At 35.1% G+C, this 23,004-nt stretch overlaps 1 protein-coding gene across 3 annotated transcripts; it reads left to right on the top strand.

The window, feature by feature from the left end:
• The first annotated feature begins 510 nt into the window (after window positions 1-510).
• On the top strand, window positions 511-22,582 carry LOC128165169 (lethal(3)malignant brain tumor-like protein 3). 3 transcript variants are annotated; one of them, XM_052829415.1, is made up of 21 exons: window positions 511-746; window positions 3,835-3,933; window positions 4,140-4,234; window positions 4,575-4,739; window positions 5,560-5,866; window positions 6,150-7,294; window positions 8,656-8,830; window positions 9,118-9,256; window positions 10,774-10,898; window positions 10,985-11,067; window positions 11,211-11,445; window positions 11,566-11,660; window positions 12,202-12,430; window positions 12,760-12,842; window positions 13,057-13,279; window positions 13,646-13,742; window positions 13,830-13,997; window positions 14,135-14,299; window positions 14,556-14,629; window positions 14,724-14,968; window positions 20,979-22,582. In XM_052829415.1, exons 1-21 carry the CDS (start codon window positions 554-556, stop codon window positions 21,105-21,107), a joined length of 4,269 nt encoding a protein of 1,422 aa, XP_052685375.1. In that variant the 5' UTR covers window positions 511-553; the 3' UTR covers window positions 21,108-22,582. The 3 variants fall into 3 exon arrangements, with proteins under 3 accessions (XP_052685375.1, XP_052685374.1, XP_052685376.1); XM_052829414.1 differs by having other exon boundaries at window positions 13,054-13,279; XM_052829416.1 differs by lacking the exon at window positions 3,835-3,933 and having other exon boundaries at window positions 13,054-13,279.
• The last annotated feature ends 422 nt before the right edge of the window (window positions 22,583-23,004 follow it).

Here is a 23,004-nt window from a genome sequence, read left to right as displayed (position 1 = left end):
AGGCATTTTACGTGAAAATTTGGATCCGCATATAATTTTTTTTAAACAAAACCAATGTAGGATCTTTAAAGATTATATTTTTAAATTAAAGGTTTTTGCATTCAAAGTTTGTTTTTTTTCATATTATTAAAGAGTTCAGCATTTTCAATCTGTAATGTAAAAAAAATCACATCTAGTGCAATTAAAAAAAAACTTAAACTTCCTTCTTCCAGGATTTATATATATGTAAATATGATTTATATTCTACAAAAGTTTATTGGTTCATGAATGGAAAAAAAATGTAATGTGAATTATGATTCAATTTATTTTAAAAACTGTTATACTCTCTCTCTATGATAACAAAATTAATAGTAATGAACAAAAGTAATATACCGGTACAGGTTGACATTGAAAGATTGATTATTTTTAAAATTACTTTAAACAATTTTGGCTGGTGGACTCATCAGACTTACAATGTTTTAAGAGGTGAAATTAACAACTTATTATTCTATAAAGTTAATTTGATATCATTTCTTCATATTTACAGGAATTATTAAAAAAAAAAACAATCCAGATGAGTTCTCAACAAAGTGTGGATGGTAACCCACCACCCACTAAAAAACTCAGGCCAGATGCAGGAACAACAGGTGATACCCCTCCCTTTACAACGGTTACCATGGCAACCCCTGCGACCTTGATATCAACAAATGTCACGAGTACCAACAATTTGCAACAGGGCTCAGTGATTAGTGTCACATTTTCTAATGGTGAGTGCTTACCCCATAAATGCCTTAAGCTAATGAGTAAAGAAGTATAAGCTGTAATTTATTTTCTAAAAGTAAGTAAAACTTAAAGTTGGTCTTAAAATTGAATGTAAAATCTATTTATTCAAATTTAGAATATTTGTGTGAAATTCATTTATTTTACCGTTTATATCGTTCATTCAGTTAACATTTTCAGTCTGATATAAAAAAAAAAAAAAAGAATGTTATGTTTATTCCTTAGTCATTCAAAAATATTGAAGTATCATCTGGTATTGCTGGAAAAACATTCATGGTTAATTGCTTTATCATTGCTAGATAGTCCAAAATGTTTTACTTCTTTATAAATAAGTCACTATTTAAAGAGAAATGGGGAGGGGGGGGGGGGGCAGTTGGTGAAGTGGGGTTTTTTTATCCTATAAATATGTTTTCATTGGACCTATGTATATTTTAAGTTTGAAGACAAGCAGATCATGAAAAGTACTGTTACAATTCAAATTCATTGACAACACTTACAAACTAGTGTATCCAGTGTATCTAGTGTATTGAATGTATATCAATTCTTTCTTTGGTCATACTTGAGTAATTACCATTATTAAGGCTTTCATGTAAAATATACACTGTATCTTTGAAATAGATGTGAAATGAATTGAATATATGGTTACATGTTGTGGCTGAAAATTCTCAATGTCATACAGAAATGTTTACAAATAAACACACAAACAGGCAAGGGTCATGATATACTGCTACATCATGTGAAAATAAAGGTTGTAAAGGGTTTAGGAAAAGCAGACATCTTCTCAATGATATTTGGATTTCATCTTGACAAAAACATTGTCCATGTGTTTATATAAAATATGATAAAATTCATCACCTATGCTGTTATAATACTTTTCTTAATTAAAAATTGTTTTGAAATTTCCAATATTAAATGCATATCTGTGAGTTATCCATTTCTCCATTTTTGTGCAAATATGTTTTTAATTAATGTTTATTTATTAAAGCCGATTATAACTAGAGGTACAAATTGTTTGATTTTTCCAAATATATATAAGACAATCCATATGAGTTGAATTTTACATGGATCCACTGATGTGCTGAACATCTATATATGTAACATCTGTAAAAAATGACAATAAATTACATTTTTGTGTATGATGGGTTGTCAAAACTATCTCGCATTATCATTTTAACCTGAACAAAAAGTGACAATTGATATCTTCCTGTTTCTCTTGATATATGAAAGTTAAGAGTATCTTAATTTCAAAAATTTTAAACATATTTTTTCAATAATATCTCAATTTTCATACCCTCACACTTTACACAAATAAAGTTGGGTTAATAACTTTGTCAAACAGGTCTTATTGACAATTAATTGGTAGATTAAAGTACTGAAATTTCTCAAAATGCCATATAGTGCTTTTGGTGCTAGTTCTGCTCAATGCTTTTTAGCATAATTAATTTTTAATTTCTTGATTAGAAAATACCTAAATAACAAAGTGATTTGTTTTTCACTAGTTACACCATTATACAAAACTTTACACTTGAATCTTATAAAAATGAGGACCTTTGTTTTGGCTATATTGACATGTAGTTACCATTATTCACAGTAAAGCAGACACAGATTCAGAAATCAAGACCTTGTCAGCATAAAAATGTAGACAAAGATTTAACATAACAAAAGGTTATCTTGTATTTGAAGACTAGGACAATTTAAACTCTATTTGATTTCTCCAGATTGTCAGTGAACAGTGAAAATAAAAAAGATGTCAAGTTTTCTCCTTGACTTGCACCAATATTACATGTTTAAAAGTCTGATAAATGTTGACCTATTAGTAACTGATTTAATACCCTTGTACATATTTCATAATTAATCTCAAACATTTTCCATTCATCCCACTTTTCAGAATTTTTCTTGATAGACCATGTGCCCAAACCATATCAAAAGCTTGCTTTAAGTGGTCAGTGAAGGCGCCAAACATTTTCTTCAGTGCTTATCTATTAAGAAAATCATAACAAATATATTATCAGCTGTTTAAGTCTGTAATGTATACAGCCTACTCCGGATATATTGAAATTCAGGACACCATGCAAATTATTTCAATATATCTGTATTTCAATGTAAGCGAAATTGACTGACGTGAAGCTGCCATTTTTGAAAGTTCAATCCCGATGTACGCATAGAAAACCAAACCTGAACAAATTATTTGGTCATCATTTATTTATTACAGTGAACAGATTATATGGAATATAAGTCCTTGAAAGTTTTATTAAAATTATATCCGTAAGAAAAATTACCAGACTCAAATACTGCTGAACGCTGCTTGTATATCATCGTAAGTGTACTCGCGATAATCTCAAAATTCTTAGCTATTTCAAATTTAAGCTTTGTCCTTTTATCAATAGCCATAACTAGTTCATATTTAGTGCCCGAAGATAAGGTTTTTCTTTCCGTGGGGTTTCCATATTACATCTAGCCTCAATACATCTGTATACATAAAAACAAAAGAATCAACAGTGAATAAATTTTACTTTTTAAAAGAAGTATTAAAACACACGTGATGAGAACTTATCAATTCACACCTTTGTATATCAACCTCTCAGTCTGGCATGATTACTGTCACCAACCGTGACGACAGCCACCAGGGAGTACTTCAATATAACCGTTATAAAACCAATGGGGACTGAACAGTGGCTTCAATATAAGGGATATTTCAAAATAGCCGATTTCATTATATCTGTTAAATCAATGCAAAGAAAATGAGAGGCAAAAACGGGGGATTTATTTCTATTTCGAAATAAGAGGAATTTCAAAATAAGCTATTTCAATATAAATGGAGTAAGCTGTATGTTTATTCAATTTTTCTGTGTTTTTGTGAACAGGAATCATGTATTTCCTGTTTATGTATTTTTGCATGCTGTTATCATCATTTAACTTTGCATATACTATTGATTATCTGCCTATTACCATCAGCAATAATATACAAACTTTTGGCTGGATTGGCATAAAATTGGTTGGGGAAAAATTTGGACCTATAGTATAGTCAGTCTTCTTTAAAAGCCTATACCTATATGCATGAATTCACTTGCACAGGTGTATTCAATGTGAAACCAGCTGAGTTGGACCAGCCCCAAATTGGCTCTTTGAAGCCAACCCCCGGCCTGCAACCAGGGACTGTATCTGTAGTCAAGGGTAACCATTTTTCTCTTCTCTTTCCCTTACAAGGAATTTGATAGTTGGGTTTTTCTTGCATGCATACTGATTTTACTTCACCCAACCCTTTTGCATTCTAACAACCTTCTCATCATTGATAAAAAAAATCTCCACCATCATTCAGTAGCACAGTTTACAGTGTTGAGTATGATGTGACTTTTATTTAGATATTTTTATTACAATAGGTGTTCCCATGAATCCTGCTGGCGTCAAAATCCAGAGCCCAAATTTGCAACACAGGGGATCTAATCCAGTTGCATTCATCGCTCAAAATATACCTGTAAGTGATCTTGTGTCTAATGCATTATTGAGCATAGAACAGAACCATATTTAATATTAAATTATTGATGATTTTAATTGCAAGCTGTAGCCTTAGACTTATTTATTTTTGCATATTTTTTTTTACCAATGCAATTTTTAATCAATTTTTTTCATATTTTAAGGGGGAATCCTATATTTTAAAATTTTATTTAATATGGAACATGGTTTCGTTGTTCACAAAAGAATATGTGCATGCCCTTCATTATTTAATAGGAATATTAGCTCCTGATATTGATCCAATAATCTGTGCTATTTTTTTGTGTTGGAGAGGATTTTGTCAGATTTGACCGTACTTACAGGGTACCCAGGCAGGAGGGGCATCAATGACGGTCAAACCTGGGACGATGGCTATTCTACCCCAGCAGAATGTCCCCCTCCAAACCATTCATGCCCTGCAGTCAAAAGGCGCTGGGCAAACTAACTTGATGACGACCCCGGTGCAGCTCCAACAAAACCTCAAATCTGTAAGATAATTTCCATTTATGATAAACATTTAAATTGTATTCTGTGAGATTTTCTTACAGTATTTTCAAATTTCTTTTCAGTTCAAAGCCCAGAGAGGTCATAGGGGGGGGGGATGTTGTTATTGTAATGAAAATTCCTCAAAAGAATGTTGAGGCTACAATTTTATAATATTATTATGGAAAGATAAAGCTAATATTAAGGATTTTCAATGTAATTTAGTACATAATTTTCATAGGTTATAGAGAGGCCACGATAGGATTTGGGGGGGGGGGGGTCCATTTTTTTTTCAAATAAAAAATAGAGGCTATGATTTGTGGGTTGCTTCATGTATTATCAGATGAATGTTGTTTTAAGGTAAGTGATGTGGCTTATGGGCCTCTGTTATCATGTAGAATTAATTGTGTCTTGATGTTTGTTATCTGAGTTTGTCCATGTTTTCAAATTTATTTTAGCTCACCAGAACAAAAGGTTCAAGTGAGCTTTTGATAAAAAATAGAGTGTAAAAAGAAAATTAACTTCTTAAGAAAAAGACTGGAGGAACCAATTTGTAAAATAAGCATAGAAGCAAATTAAGTTTTGTATTAAAAGTTAGTCCTATATTAATCCCAAAGGGAGATTGGGGGGGGGGGGAGGGGGGTCAGAGAGGCTATCACAAATATTTGTATATATTCATCACAGACAGAGTTACCAGGGTCTGTGGGGTGATTTGAAAGGAAAAAAAAGGACAAAAACATTAAAACTTAAAAGGAAATTAAAAAGGTAAAGAAATAAATATTGGTAGAGATTGACTTTGACCAGTGACGTATTCCATATTTGTAGGGTCAGATAACATTAGGATCAGTGACCCTGGCCCAGTATACACAAGGTTCAGTGACCCAGCCAAGCAATGTCCTTCAGACCGTTCAAGGTCAAGCAAGGCCTCAGATGGTGTCTAAAATACTCCCTCAGCAGAACTTCCAAGTCAAACCTATCAACGTGGCCAAGAGTCTGATTCCTAACCAGCAAATCCACATTTCCCACATTCACAATGTCGCAGGTAAACCTGTTCCCATGGTTGTCCAGTCTGCTAATCTTGCTCAACCACAGACACCTGTGACAACGATGACAGCTTTAAAAAGATTTCCAGGTAAATTAGGTTTAAATTTAAAAAAAACAAAAACACAGGTTTTTGCAAAGGTGATGAGATTGCTGTTTTTCTGTTGATTCAACATGTAGGCATTGACAAATTCTGTGTATGAAATGCGTTTTTTCTGAATATGTGTAATTTCCTTCTGTCAAATTTAAGTACTTTTTAATAATCTCATGCAGGATAACATATATTTTAATTTTTTTATTCATGTTTGTTAATGAACTATATCCTCCTAGAAGTTCAATAGGGTTATACCTTAATATGTGTGTTTTTTATCTAGTTCCAGTTTCCTCTATTAATCCAAGCAACAATATTGCTACATCTCTACCCACCAAAATCCGAATTCAAGGGAGTGTTGCCACAGACACCACAAACTTGGCAAAACTGGACAACAAAGATGGAAAATCCACCACAGGGGCCAAACTTTTACCTGCTCAGACCCCCACAACTAATATGGGCACACCACAGCATAATGGCCTACCAGTGAAGCCCACCGCTGTGATGACCACAGTGTCACCCACGTCTGTGGCGTCAGCTATCCCTGTGGTGCAGAAAGGCAGCCATTTCCATGTACAGCCCGGGGCAGTAGCTCAGGTAGGAGCTCTCCAGGGCACTGCCAGGCTCGCACAGGTGTTTCCCAGTAATGCATTATCAAAGGTGGGTGTTATGACTGTGCCAAATATGGTTCCTGGTTCCTATGCTCGTGTCCCTATTCAAATGAATGCTTCTGCCAGTGCTCCTTTATTGATGCGGGGTCCTGTTCCAAATGTGGGGAAAATGACAGTATCCTCTCCAAGTGAAACTACCCTAGAGACTGCTACTTCAACTCCAGGGGCAGACCAGGATGGCCATGCGGTGGAAACAAAGAAAGTGGACAAAACTGAAAGGAGAGATGAACTGGAGAGTGTTAAAAAAGAGGATGATGAGAAAGTAGCTAAAGATAACAATGGTACAGAGTCAAGTGAAATGAAAAATGTGCCAAATTTCCTAGATGATGTAGATTCTTTGAATGAGAAAAAGTCTTCAAAAAATGAATCTCAGGTGAAGTCAAAGAAAAATTATACTCAGAAGGAAGAGAAGAAAGAAAAACCAATGGAACAAGAAGAAAGCAAGGATTTGCTGCCCCTTACAGTGCATAATCTAGAGGAGGATGTGAAGAAGGAATCTGAAAAAAAGAACGAAGTAAAAGCAAGTGAAAAGATTGATTCCCATCCAACAGAAAAAGAAAATTCTTCTCATGAAATTAAAAAGGAATCGAAAAGCAAGGAAAGTGAAAATTCAGTAGACAATGGCTCCTTAGAGGAGAAGAAAAATCCAGAGGGTGAAAGCAAAAAGTCAGATAAAGCAGGGAGAGAAGATTTTGATCCTGTTGGGGCCATGGACTGGAAGGATGGAGTTGGAGAATTGGAAGGCAGCAATCTGAAGGTAAGAGTTATGTCATCTCTAAAATGGCTGGGGGCATATACTGTTACTGTTTTGTCCTTGAGTTATTCTGTCATAATTAATTTTCTGATCATTATTTCGACAATAGTTGTACACATTCAACTCTTATTTGATATGTGGATGTGTCATAGGAATATACAAGTCAAGTTCAAATTTGGTCCAGGTCTGATGATTTTTGACAGAGTTGTGCTTCCTGAGCTTAGAAAATAAGAACTTTTCAGTTTCTGCTCTCTAACCTTTGAAGGGATGTATATACAAAGTTGAAGTTGCATACACAAATATTTTACCAGCAAATACAGGTCAAGGTTGGATTTGGTCCAGGTCTGATATTTGACAGAGTTATGCCCCTTAGAAACAAATAAATCTTTCATGCTAATAAGTGTTAAACTAAATATGGTATTTGCAAATTTTACTGCCTGTGGAGGCATTTGTAGCATTACGACACATCTAGTATATTAAAGTTTAAAAGCTGGATGAATATAATTATCTAAATTTTAAGACAGAATTATTTTTCATCAATTATGGTATCTATTAATTAAATATTGGAATGTGAGCAAGGCTTACATGTGAGAATGTCTCTGGCATGTATTCTACCTTAGGTCAACATATTTTTCACTGTATACTCCTATGCATCTTAAATGTTTACCTCTTAGATTAAAAAAACTAAACAGGAAGTTATTTATTACGTAGAATTGTTTCCCCATTTTATTAGTAGGGTTATTTTAAAATATCTAGAGTTATTATTTTAATATGAAATACCAGTATCTCTAAATATATATTTTTTCATGTACAAACAAGAAAGGATATTGATTAGTGGACTTATCATTTTTAATAGGGTAACATTGCGAATAATATTTATTGTTGTAAAAATGAATAATGAGTTAATACTTAGCAGCATGGAGATTCTACTTTAAGTGCTTATGTTTTAGATTTAAATCTTTAATACTGTACACATGGGTATTTAAAGGGGGGAAGGAGTATTTTTCAATTTCCATGTTACAATGCATTTATTTGGACCTATTTTTACAGATGTTGAGAAATCGTGAAATGTTTGCAAATTTTTTTAAAAATGTTTAAATCATATGGTTAAATTTGACTACTACTATATATTTAATTATAAAAAAAATCATGGATTGTAGTTTAAAAGCAAGTTTTATTTTGTCTGTGGCATGTATTGTTTATACCAACTAAAACACCTTCCTTGGCCCAAGAAGCAACTACTTGAGCCATCATGTTTATCAAAGCTATTGCTGCTGTTCTTAAGTTGGTTGACTTGAGGATGAGTAACATACCCAGTTGCCTGTAAAAGCTTCGCACCAAAATTGCAAAATTTTTGATTTTAGTTCAAAATGAATGAGTTTGGAGCAATAGAGGTTATCACAGATAACTTGGAGTGTAACGAGACACTGGACTCCAGCAGTGAGATGGATGTGTCAGAGACTAATGAGAAAGAATATGAGCCTGCACCCGGGTGTAGCGGGGACACAGAGGCCAAGTCTGGGGGGAGGAAGAAGGAGGGTCAGTACTTTTGAAATATTTATAAACGTCATTCAATAAACAATAAAATAATTTATAAATTGTTCTATTCGCATACATGTTGCAAATTTTGCAAAAAAAAGAAAAATCTGTTTGTCTTTTTCTTGTTTATACAATTATTTTGCAATTTTATTATAGTGAAATAGTAAACTAATACTTATTCATTTCTCTCTATTTTTTTACTAAAATATCAAAAATGGACCATTGCAAAGCTCTTCTTGTCCAGATATAAAGCATTGTATCATCGTTTTATTTTCCTCTATCTCCAGAAAAGTTGCCAGAAGGTGGAGGAGAGGTGAGAGATGAGGTCTGTCAGTGCATGAACTGTGGAGAGTTTGGGTTCGCCAGCGAGTTCTGTAAGTCCGGCCGATTCTGTAGCCAGGCCTGTGCCACAACATTTACAACCAAGTAAGTATTATTTCTAAAGAAAAAATTCAACTGGGAATAGCATTTCTGATATTTGATGAATCACTTTCTGAAAAACCTGGTGTTTTAATTGAATTGGAGCAATTTATTATTAATTCATATCTTTAGATGCAACAATTTAGTTGTTTTTAGCTCACCTGAGCCAAAGGCTCAAGTGAGCTTTTCTGATCACAATTTGTCCGTTGTCTGTCGTTGTCGTTGTCGTAGTCGTTGTCGTTGTCGTTAACTTTTCACATTTTCATCTTCTTCTCAAGAACCACTGGGCAGATTTCAACCAAATTTGGCACAAAGCACCACTAGGTGAAGGGGATTCAAGTTTGTTCAAATGAAGGGTCACGCCCTCTTTAAAGGGGAGGTAATTGAGAATTATTGAAAATTTGTTGGTATTTTACAAAAAACTTCTTCTCAAAAACTATTTGGCCTGAAAAGCTAAAACTTGTGTGGAGGCATCCTCAGATAGTGTAGATTCAAGTTCGTTAAAATTATGGTCCCCGGGGGTAGGGTGGGGCCACAATAGGGGGATGAATTTTTACATAGGAATATATAGAGAAAATCTTAAAAAATCTTCTTCTTAAAAACAATTAGGCCAGAAAAGATCAAATTAAAATGGAAGCATCCTCAGGTAGTGTAGATTCAAGTTTGTTCAAATCATAGTCCCTGGGGGTAGGGCGGGGCCACAATGGGGGGATCAATTTTTACATAGGAATATATATTAAAAATCTCCTTATCAAAAACTATTAGGCCAGAAAAATTCAAATTTGAATTGAAGCATCCTCAGATAGTGTAGATTCAAGTTTGTTCAAATCATGATCCCTGGGGGTAGGATGGGGCCACAATTGGGGGATCAAGTTTTACATAGGAATATATAGAGAAAATCTTTAAAAATCTTCTTTTTAAAGACCATTTAGCCAGAAAAGCTTTAACTTGTGTAGAGGCATCCTCGGGTAGTGTAAATTCAAAATCACAGTCCCTAGTGGAAGGGCGGGGCCGTGATGGCGGTTTGAATTTTTACATATATAGAGAAAATCTTTAAAAATATTCTGGGAAAGTTTTTCTGTCCAGAACTCAGTACTTAGTGTGAAAGCACAGGTTATGCAGATATAAGTTTGATGAAACCATGATACCCTAGAGAAAAGTGGGGCAACAAAATGGGGGGGGGGGGGGGGTATATAGGAAAAGAGAAAAATCATCTTACAGGTACAACAACAAAAGGGGCTTGGTATTTACCAAAAGAAAGAGGTGGATAAAAATTGGCAGATTTTCAATTTTTTTTAGCAAGATCTACTGTACTTAGTTGTCAAGATATTTTGATACTGTAATGCTAATTTGATCAGAATTAAGGCAATTGTTGCTCAGGTGAGCGATGTGGCCCCTGGGCCTCTTGTTTTAATTCTTTATTTTAATTTATTTCCATTTTTTTTTTAAAACCTTTAAATGCAATTCTTTTAGGAGAAAAACTGTGCAACTACCTTTTTCATAAATATGTTTTACCTTTGTAGAAAAATGAGAGGGGGAAGAGGGGGTCATAATCATTTTATGTCCAAGATGTGGAAGAAGAAAAAGAAGCTGATGGCAATGAAGGGAGCATTGGACGAGGATGGGGTTCCAATCAAAACAGGACCAGGCAAGAATTTATCATTTAGGGCTGAAGTTCTCTTGATTCATAAATACTTGCTGGGTTTTTTATCAATGAATGACTTATGATTTCAGGAAGGAAACCTAAATTGCATAATTGGGCCTCGTACTTAGAGAGAACAAAGTCACAGGGGGCTCCATTGAGGTTATTTAGAGAGGTATGAAACTTGCAATAAATTTTGTTTAAACTAAGTAAAAGAAGTGATTTCTTTTTTATTTCTTCAATTGCCTATTGAGGAACTAGTTAATTTAGATTGTAAACAAGGCCTTATTTCTGAACTCTTGTTGTCTCCTTTCCTAGCCATTTCCAGTGCACAAGAATGGATTTAAGCTTGGCATGAAACTAGAAGGAGTAGACCCAAAGCACCAGTCGTTATTTTGCGTGCTGACTGTGGCAGAAATCTGTGGTTTCCGGATTCGGCTTCATTTTGATGGGTACTCGGAGTGTTATGACTTCTGGTCAAATGCTGACTCCGCTTTCCTGTTCCCTGTAGGCTGGTGTGAAGAAAATAATAGGAACCTTCAACCTCCCAAAGGTATCAACTGCCTGTATTATTTGTGTTTGCTCATTTACCACTGATTATTCTAAAATCGCTCTTTTTTCTTTCCAATTTTACATCCTTATAGTTGAATATTTGTTCTTTTCTTTTTAATAGGATTCACAGCAGAGGGATTTAATTGGCAAAACTATCTGAAACTCTCCAAGGCCATTGCTGCTCCTAGATCATTATTTAACAATTTACCAAAGGAGGTAGGTGAATTATAATCAAGGTCTTACTGTGCGGTTGCCCTGTACTACAGTTCTATACTTCAGTGATCAGTCTTAAGTAAATATGATATCTTTGGTAAGGCCAATATTTTTTCTTCTCTTGACCCAATATGATGCTGTCTTTATCCATAGAGCACCTGCTGAAAAAGGTATAAAAAAGGTAAAAGATAATCAGTGACCTTCAACCTAGTGTTTAGGTCAGATGTCAAGGCCATTTATTTTGTTGCAATCTGGTTCAAACTTCAGCCATTCAATAAAGAGCTTTTTTATAAAATCAATAAGTTTTTCGGGCACTATCACAAATGCTTCTGCATTCAATAATATTGTAGCAATAATATTGTAGCTTTTGTTCTTATACCTTTACTGAAAATGGGGTCCTTTAATTGGTTACCATCTCATTGATATGTATTTGTGTGTGTTGTTCCTAATATTGAGCATAAAAAACCCATGTAACCACCCCTGATTTCTTGATTTTCCATAAGGTTGAAATGTTTCCTGTACATGAATCACTGTTTTATTACAGCCTGCCACTCCTCACTTGTTTCAACTGGGCATGAAGCTGGAGTCAGTAGATAAGAAGAACAGCAATCTGATCTGTGCGTCCACGGTGAACGACGTCATGTCCAACAAAATCCTGATCCACTTCGATGGTTGGGAGGACACTTACGACTACTGGTGTGACATTACGTCCATGAATATTCACCCTGTTGGTTGGTGCGAGAAAAATGGAAAATCACTCTCTCCTCCTGGAGGTAAGGTCGTATAAAACTACTATTTGGGTGTGAGAAATTTTTGTGAGGTCTGCGAGAGCCTTCTTGTCGCGATTATCTCTCACTGCAAACCAGTCATAAAATGTCTCAGGTAAATGATTATCTAGATGATCTACATTCTGATCATGAAAATTAGTTGCTGCAATCAAGATTATTTTTGGTACTAGTAAATTGTGAAATAAAGCTGTTGCAAATAAAAGTTGGTTTACAGTATTTTTCAAACAGGTACAGGTAGTTTTTGTTTTGTGACAAAATTGAATTATTAACGATATCGTACATTCATTACTATGACCTTGATTTTCTTCTTGTAGAGTATGAGAATGTTCACTTTGATTGGAAGGAATACTTAGAAAGGAACAATGCAGAGGCAGTCCCAGAAAAAGCATTCAAACCAGTGAGTGTTTCACAGTTCTGTTAAACTGCAGCTAAAGTGGGATGTTTTAAATATTGTCCTGCATTGTAATTCTGAACATCTGACCTTTGACCTGAAACAGAAATCCTTTGTCATGCCCTATAAATTCTGAATGTCTGACCTATCATTTGATCTTAATAGCAACTCGTCGTCATGTTTTATATATCTGAATGTCTACTGTTTGACTTGACAGCAGTCTCCTGTGGGTTTTGAGCCTGGAATGAAGATTGAAGCAGTGGACAAGAGAAATCCAATTCTGATCCGCGTAGCCACGGTGATGGAGGTGGACGGACACCTACTGAAGCTCCACTTTGATGAGTGGGATGAGTGCTACGACTACTGGGTGGAAGATGATTGTCCGGACATTCATCCACCTGGATGGTGTCATAAGACAGGTCACCCTCTCACTGCTCCTCCAAGTAAGTCGCTGTAAAGGACACCTCTTATTTTGACTTCTTCTAAACAATTGTACACAAGATTTATTTTGAAATCATCCTTTAAACCTACCATGTAAGAATTTATTAAAATACAGCAATGCCCTAATATATATTGGATCAATATAATCTTGTATTTTTCCAAAAACATTATCTTTATGGGGGTTTTTTTCTGAGCTTTGTTAAAAAAGAATATACAATGTTTGGAAGAATATACAATGTTTGGATTTAAATTTTGGCTTGGATTCCTCCCAACCACAGCACCAGTTCAAACGTCATATTAACTTGTTTATATTGACATGTCTCTTTTAATGCTAAGGACGTTGATGTATTTTGTTTTTTTTACCCTAGCTCCGACTGATCTTTTGCGGGGATCCACTGGTTGCCCTATTCCTGGTTGCAAGGGCATAGGTCACATCAAAGGTGCCAAATATACCGGTCATCATAGGTAAAAAAAAAAATTATTCACCTGACACCATCAAATTTGTTATATTTTGTACAAGATCTTGATATTCTATTCATGTTCTCTCCTCAGTGCTTTTGGCTGTCCATACTCTCCCCTGAACATGAACAGAGAGTCGACCCTACAGGACCGTCTGGGATCCACCAGGGCCGAAGAAGTGATCCAAACCCCCACCCCATCATCTCCAGTGGACATCAAGATGATCAAGGGGGAACCTCCTGATTCACCAGAGGCTGTCAAGTCAGTAGCCAAATCAAGAAGACTTGATTTAAACAAAATTCTTGCTATTTGTACCATCTGTTGTTTATATTTTTACAATTTCTTGGTTGTTTAAGTCAGAAGACATAATATTTTAACTTTTTATTGTTCTTTTATAGAAAATGTCCAACACCTGGTTGCGATGGACAAGGTCATGTGACCGGGAAGTTTTCAGCCCACCACAAACTGTCTGGATGTCCTAAAGCTCAGAACAACCAGCTTCAACAGTCAGTCGCAGCAGAGAACATAGTCCCAAAGAAATCCACCAGGGGGCGCAAACCTAGGTAAAGTCTCAATAACACTGTAAAAACTATGTATCGTTTAACTTTTTACCATCATTACATACACAATTAATCTTGATTCTTCCTTAACTTTTGTCATGTCATGCCATGTGTCATTAGAAAAACAAGTATAAATAAAATTTACTTGTTAGTCTTCTGTGTAACAATTGAAAATTTTAGATTACATTTTTTATTTAAACAAGAACATCACACTGAAAATATCTTGATTATGCATTTTGAGGCATATCTTCTTTTCTAGGAGTTATTACCTAAATATGGGAGACAGAGGTCCTCCTCCCAAGACTCCAAAACTGAAGATTAAACACGAGAGAGGTACAGTACATGTATCTGAATTTTACAGTACAATTGTATTTATTGTTATCCTAATAATTTGTGTGTAATGTTTACTCGTTGCTTTCATTGTTAGAATATGATGTCACAAGTCCCCAAGATAACCTGCAGAATGGCATTCACAACTCTGTGTTTAAATCAGCCATGGCTACCACCCCTAACCCTGAAGTCTCTCTCTGCTGGGAACGGCACGTCAAACTGCTGCCTGGCATTCACAGGTTAAAGGGCTCGGAAGTCGCCAAGTGGAACATCGAACAAGTTGCAGCATTCGTCAAAACCCTTCCTGGCTGTGAAGAACATTACAAGACCTTCAAAGAGGAGGTAATTCTAAAGTTCAATCACAATTGTGTAAGGGTTGTCTCCCACTCCCACTCAGAACTATTTACTTATTAATTACTGTACGAGGGATGTTCGGAAATTATTGAGACATTTTCTCTTATTCTTTTAGTAAAAAAGATAAACCCTTGAAATTTCACCAAAAAGTAAATCAGGATAGAGATTAACAATGTGAAAAGTTTCTTGTCCATGGCATGAATAGATCATTCCTGGTAAGCTGGCCAACGTGCCTTCGTCCAGTGACCCGGCGCAACCGCAATCTTTTCGCAACGTAATTTTAACGCTTCTTATTGCTCATGTGTTTTAAACACCTTACAAACGAACGGAAATAAGAATTCTTTTGTTTTCATTTCAAGATGTCATCATTCACATTTTCTCTCATTCTTGGTTTTTTTTTAAGGAAAAATCGAGTTATTTTTACCCGAAAGTCTAATTACTGTGAATGTCTCCTGCAGTCATTTTTTATATATTTTAGAACTGTTGACAACAGTTAGCGTGTCGAAAGTACTTGATAATTAATCCCTTTGGCCTAATTCTAGTTAAACAATAAGTGAAAAAAATATGATGAACTGAAGCTCTATACCTTGTCTTGTCATCGTATAGTTTTTTAAAGCAATTGTGTCGCCTTAAAAGGTCTTCTTCTGAGATTTCCACCAGTTTGACGGTTTTCAATGCGCCGCCTTGACGTCAAAATTCAATGTAAAGTCGTTGTCAGATTTCTATTGTTTGGTAAATATACGTGTACCATATCCGTATTTCAACTCGAACATCAGTGAAACTTAATCAAAAGTTAGTCGCAAAGAATAGCAAAATGAACATATTTAATTTGATTTCTTTTATCATTAACTTAAATTCTACGTATACTTATAAAGTGGATGTTTAAGTTGTTAAATCTCCGAGTTCATGGCTGCGCCGGGTACCCCGACCACCAACTTGTTTATCTACCGTCGTAAAAAAAATATGAAATATTCTTTTAATATTACTTTGTTTTATTATTTGCTGGCGTTTCTTCCGTGTCGATGCCAATTTTCACCAAAATTCGTCAATTAGAAAAGAAAATATTCGAGTTGTCTCAACAATTTCCGAACAACCCTCGTATACAGGGAAATATTCGCCCCTATTTTATTTTCGCTCCTTTCGCCCTCATTGACAGCAGGCAGAGGACTATATGCGGTATGGTCAAATATCTGCCCCCGATTTCAACCAATTTTTAAATAGTATCGTTACACAATTGTGTAAGGGTTGTCTCCCACTCCCACTCAGAACTATTTACTTATTACAGTACCGTCAACGCGGATCCCGTTCTTGACCGCGCTCCCCCCGCGGTTATTTAATCCTTTCCGCGTTACACCATCGCGGTTAATTCATCGCGGTCCTCGCTGCAGCCATGTTTAAACCGCGGCGGTGTGGCCTACCGTTGTACAAGGTGATCGGAGATTTTTACCTGTATGCTATTAGACAATTAGACGGCCACCTAACACTGAGAGTCATTCTATACTAGCCATGTCTGATGTATTGTTTTCATTTTACACATTAAAATGATTACGTATTTTAAATGCACGTTTTCAAAACTCCTTATCGGTTATTTTAGAGATATTTAATTAAAGAATCATCTGCACCCGTAATAATTTTCATGTAACTGTTGATATACCTATTATTTCAAAAATATTTAGTCATTTTTATAATGTAATCTACATGACGGAGAGGGTTAGAACTATAAAACATCATTTTTCGATTTTTTTAATGATTTTAAACATTTCCGACTACAAAAATATTTTAATCCATATCAGTTTGTAGCTCGTTTTACGGCACTCTCTCGATGCTCAAGACAATTAATCTTGTCCGTGACAGGCATATGCTACACGGAGAACGTATACCTACGGTCAACGGCATGATATGAAAATTTTACTCAACCTTTAAAATACTAAATTATATTGACATAATTTTATGTGAGTTCAATATGAAGCTACAACACAAATGTACATGTAGTATCAGCTGCGAATACCGTTTTTCGTAACCGCCCCCTCCACCTCTTCAACGTTTTAATGACTGTGAAAGTACATGTAAATTGTACTTGACTTTAGTCCCAATTGTTTAACACAAAGGTGTGAAACCATCGCATTGACGGGAAATCACTCTACGCTTGAATGCACAGAATACACTGGTACATGAACATATGAGACAGGTGGATAATCCGTCAAACGAGTGATCATCAGGAATTTCATTTGTTTTTCAAACAATTTTACCAACAGTAATAAGGAGAGAGAGAGAGAGAGAGAGAGAGAGAGAGACTGTCGATACTCAAGACAATTAACCTAGTCCGTGACAAGCACACGCTACGCGGTGTACGTATACCATACGATCAGCGGCAAAATATGAAAATTTTACTTTACCCTTAAAATATAAAAAGATATTGATATCATTTGATGTGTGTTGAATATGAAGCTACTACACATATGTCGTATCTGTAGCGAATTATAACGTTTTTTGTACCCCCCCCCCCCCCCTTTCCAACGTTTAATGACCGTCAAAGTTAACTGTGTTTGTCCCAATTGTTTTACACAAAGGTGTGAAACCATCGCACTGACAGGAAATCACTCTTCGCTTGAACGCACAGAATACACGGGTATGAGGCAGGTGGATATTCCTTGCAACAAGTGACATCCAGGAATTCTACCCGTATATCAAACAATTTATTTAACAGTAACAATAAATAATTGTTTCATTTTACTGCCTTCTTAAACTGTAAAAGGTGTTTAACATGTCTCTTCCCCCGAAAAGAGAGAGAGAGAGAGAATTAGTTTTCTTTTTAAATAACGTTGGATACAAACTAAAGTTCACAAACAGTGTCAAGTAAACACCATAAACAGTGTTAAATACTTTATTGTTAGACAAACTTCTTTTTTTCCCGAAGACTAATAGAACGAAACTGTTTTCCTTTATCAAGGAAGAAGCACGTGGTGCAGCTCGCGGGCTGATTTGATTGACAATTGAAGCACGTGGACTCAGACTGAAACTGCATATTGGATTCAGTCACAATGTCTTTTATGAATGCTAAACTTAGAAAATGTTTATATTAGTATATTTCAATTTAATGCAGTGGCGTCGTTGGAGGGGGGGGGGGGCTAAAGAGCATTACCCCCTCTCTCTCTCTGTCTCTCTCTCTCTCTCTCATGCAGTCTCTCTCTCTCTCTCACACACACATTAAGATCGTAGATAAAATCAAGATCGGCGACACTCAATCAAGAAGCCTCCTCTGTAAGGTGTACGGTTAGACGAAGCCGTTCGCAATTTGGAGATTTTCTTTTGTCTTGAATAGGTGTGAAAACCCCTAGAGCATGTGGCTTTCTACCCTAGGTTTGTTAATCGCTATACACAGGAAATGATCGCGACTTATAATTAATATACACAATGAAGGAAATGTGTACAAAAATAGTTGGTATTTGAATTTTTTTAAAAGTAACTCGAGATGTATGCATTTAATAACATGTACAACTTCCCATTGTTTTGTGATGTAACAACCTCATTCCATTTCTTGTAAAGAAATGTCTATCTTCACGCGCACCAGAACGCCTAGCCATTGTTTTATGAAAATCACATAATATACGTGTATGTACACTGTAACTTTTCAGGGCAACACTTAGTTTAAAACAGAATAAAACCCGTGCGATGTGAAGAATCATACAATTTTAATTATGAGTACCTTTTTCCTTTGTGTTTTAATTAGGAGAACTGATTTTTCTTTGTACATTTAATTGTGAGCAATTGTTTTTATAAGGCTACAACTAGTCGGTCTACAGAGCTGGTTGAAATCAATTTTCCGAACAAATTATAATTTTTTTTTTATCAAAACAATGACGCTTGCTACAGCAATTATAAAGTCGTGATTTTCCGTAATATAAGCGATTAAGCCACTTTTAAATTTTGAATGAATTTTTAACGGTTTCATAGAATAAAATATTTAATTTAAGTAAATAAGTCTTATTAATTTTTACATCTTTGGGGTTAGATTTTAAAATTTAATTTAATCGTATATCGATATATCAATCAGTTAGTAAAGCATGATTATTCAACCACCTGCGGGTATGGCTCATTTTACCTTGGATTGTACAGATAACAGCTTTAAATGATTAGAATTAAAATATTACCCGAGTATTACCAAATAAACAGCAAATATAAAAAAAAAAATACTTACCTTCAAAATATGTGATTTTCTATAAAAGGATCATGATTATCTTTATGCATTTGTTAACTTATATTTATGTTTAATGCATGTTATATTTTTTTAATCGAGGGAGATAACTCGTGTTCCTTTTCGATACTTTTTAACACTTGTAATCGATCGTTCAAACCGCGGGGGTGTTGTCATTATGGGTGATTGAACCGCGGGGGCACGCGGTTTTTACCTGAGACAGGTGTTTAAACCGCGTTGCAATTTGGACCGCGGGGGTGCGCGGAAAATACGGGATCCGCGTTGACGGTACTGTACTTACTGTATACAGGGAAATATTCGCCCCTATTTTATTTTCGCTCCTTTCGCCTTCGTGATCAGCTGGCAGAGGACTATATGCGGTATGGTCAAATATCTGCCCCCGATTTCAACCAATTTTTAAATAGTATCGTATAAAAATAAAATCTTCACAAATGATTGTATAGAGGATGCCTATAACTTTAATAATGATTTTAGTCATCATTGCTCATTCGCTGTGTATCTATGACGTCACCTAAATGGCTCAATTCTCGCAAATTTACAAACAAATGAAAATATTTTCATTTTTGCTCTATATTTTGCATTCGGAAGTATGGAGCGCAGGTCTGGTCAAGTGCGATTTTAACATATGTTTTTCTTCAGATAGTTTTACACATTATACTAAGATATAGTACTTGAGCAAGCCTGCGCTCGATGTTTCCCAGTCGAAAAACCATCAGATAACACCCATATTTCGCTACAAAACATCAATTTATCAAAATAATGCAATCTTCATGACGTCATTTCTACATTATGAGGTCACTGTGGAGATAACCTTTAACACCTTTATTTCCAATATGATTTTAACTATCTTTCACCTTATTTTTGAGGCGCATCACTATCGGGCGTTGTAGCCTCATTGCTGTCGGCTCACTTCTCTCGGCTTATATACAAGCTGCGTCATAGAACTCAAGTATCAATGCGCCAATAAATATATAATGCCATTCTGATTGTTACGTATTTTCAATCAGGAACATATATTCAGTATTCGTTTTAAAAATATCAACAAATCATTACAACAGATATCTCCTTTACACATTGAAAAAATATCAACATCAATGACAGAACGAAACAAAGATATGCAGATAAGATAAGACTGGCAATCATGCCGCAATGTACGAGCGATAGAGACAGAGGACCAGTCAACCGATGAGATAATTTGCATAACAACAGTTCGTACTTCAATTTAAAAGCGGTGGCTTTAATTGTTCAATTGGTCGAATATCAGAGGTAAAAAAAATCTAATAATTTCGTATATAAATTATTTATATTAAAATGAGGTAAAAGGCTGTCTTCCTATAGCTAGGAACAGATTTCGTATTTTATCACTTGATAAAACGAAAAACTATGTCCATCTGAATGAGGAAAAGCGCGCCACCTTCACCTAGTGCACCTTTCCCCATGTAGAATGGCGATATTTAACAACCTGTAGTAATGTTTTTAGCTACCTTCAATGCAATGCGCCTCTCAGGCCTTCAAGGCCTTTGATTAAAGCTCTTTCTAAAACTTTGATTTTGGGGGCAAAAAATGCATAAAACTGCACATAGTCCTTTGAGACCGGACGAATTACAATGCTCATATAATCTTGTTTTAAACTCATCTTTGTCTGGGCGAATTCAAGATAGGGCAAAACGGTATACAAGTGATGAAGGGCGAAAATAACACAGGGCGAAAATAAACTGTATCCAGTAAATCTGCAAGTACATGTATATTTTGTGAGTATGTAATTTTATCATCTCTTTCCAGCAAATTGATGGGGAAGCTTTTCTTCTGATATCCCAAGCAGACCTTGTGAAGATTCTGAACATAAAACTAGGACCAGCAATCAAGATATACAACAGTCTAGCTGTGTTCAAAAGTTCCCTGGATGTGTGATAATCATATGATTGTGATAAAAGTGATTACAATTCAGTCAGAGTGCTCGGATTTCTTATTGTATCAGACTTGTAGATATATCATCCTTTGTTATCAATCATTGCTACAGCTTTCATAGTGCTATAACTGCTACTTGTATTGTTGATTGTTATTGAATATTATCTATTGAATTCTTTTTAGATAGATTTTACAGTTTTGAATTAATTACAGATGTACAGATAACTTTAATCACATGTAGATACTTCAAGTTTAAAGATATATATGTATATAACTAGATTTTTTTTTTCTTTTTTTACAAGGTAAACGGATCATGCATGTAATGCTTATTTGTTATTTCCGCTCGGTGGAATGATATGATCAGTCGAAATGTTATGTCTCTTTTTAATTATCTTCTGCACATATAAAAAGATCTCTGCATTCAACAGATACAGTATATTCATGTATGTGGCAGTGAGAGTTGTGACGGGTTTCAATTCATTTATTTATACCACATTTTGAGAAATTGTAGTCCAGTGTTCACCAGTTCATGACATCAACTATTTATAGAAATCAACTTAGAGATAAAACAGATTTGAATTCACATGCCCTCAGATTGCTTGGATACAGTCGACATTAAAATAGAATTTGAATTCAATTGATCTGAGAGCCCACTCTAGAAACTGTTTCGGGATATACTTAATGTCTTTATTAATGATATTTATACCACATATATTTTTGATTTTTTTCTTGATGATTATCTTATTAGAATAAATGAGGGTTTGATTTTGTGGTTGTAAAGTGGAGTTTAAGGTGTAGCACTTAATCACATTGATTATATACTTTACATAAAAAAAATTTTTGTGTAATCTGATCAGCTTATGCAGCATGTGCTTAAAACAAGATAACCTTTATTTCTTCATTTGCTTGTTCCAATAGTTTGAGGAATGGGGTATGAAAGTTTAATGTTCTGAACAAAACATGGTTGTGCAATCCTAGCTGTACTGATAGTGCAAATTAAACAAGAGGACGTTTTTGACTTTATGTACATGTTATTCAAGTGAGATTCTTACAAGGCTGGAATATTCAGGCAAGCCTACCGTTGCAGAAATGAGGCTTTTTAAGATTTTGTTAAATTGCTATGAAGTTTTACAAATGCAGTGATGAGATGGTATCCATCTTGTAATGGGTGACTCAGTATATGTATCATGTGTATGAAATAAACCGGTATCAAACAGACTGGTTTACTAGTACTGTAATAAATTACAAGTTTAAGGAGAAGTGCAGCTAACTCTTTAAATATTGATTTGTATGTGAGAGCCAAAAAACAAACTAGGCCCATTTTTCACCATATATTTGAGGCTGCAACATGTCTGACCAAATTGTTTTGAGTTGATTACTGTGAATGTGAAGTGTGAAGGTCATGTATAATTGTTTTCCATTCCATGAAACTGCTCATTAAATGTATCATGCTGTTACAATTAAATTGCTATACAGTGTGCCCATTGTTGTTAATTCTTAATATAGCCCAACAAAAGGAAAATTTCACCGTACAGGAACTTGTTTGAAAGTTTTTGAGCTGTTGAGAAAGAACATTTAAGCTAATCAATTTGTCAACATTCTCTCTTTTGTCTCATTGCCAACACAATTCCAGACTAGAGGCACTGTGAGCAAGCTCACAAATGATACCCCCACTAAGAAAATATAATAACTCAAGTATTAGTAATGGATTCACCAGTTTTCTTATAGTGACATTGAACTTGCAAAAAAGACCAGCGCTCAAGGTCAGAACATAACAGGTCACAAAGTCTTTGTGTAAAGTTTTAGGTTCTAATAATTTTTCATCACAAGATATGTCGTGGACAGGAAATATAGTTTTTTTTAACAATGGCCTTGAACTTGCACAACTGAGCCTGGGTCA

This window comes from Crassostrea angulata, chromosome 10 (assembly GCF_025612915.1).
Source record: "Crassostrea angulata isolate pt1a10 chromosome 10, ASM2561291v2, whole genome shotgun sequence".
Classification (NCBI taxonomy): Eukaryota; Metazoa; Mollusca; class Bivalvia; order Ostreida; family Ostreidae; genus Magallana; species Magallana angulata.
This window is presented reverse-complemented; position numbering and strand designations above follow the sequence as displayed.

What these genes read in the sequence shown, in the direction of transcription:
- LOC128165169 (XM_052829414.1), top strand. Translation starts at nt 554, where the DNA reads ATGAGTTCTCAACAAAGTGTGGATGGTAACCCACCACCCACTAAAAAA. An exon ending in GATTCACCAGAGGCTGTCAA is followed by an intron (nt 13,998 to 14,134) that starts GTCAGTAGCCAA and finishes GTTCTTTTATAG; the next exon opens with AAAATGTCCAACACCTGGTT. An exon ending in ACAAGACCTTCAAAGAGGAG is followed by an intron (nt 14,969 to 20,978) that starts GTAATTCTAAAG and finishes ATCTCTTTCCAG; the next exon opens with CAAATTGATGGGGAAGCTTT.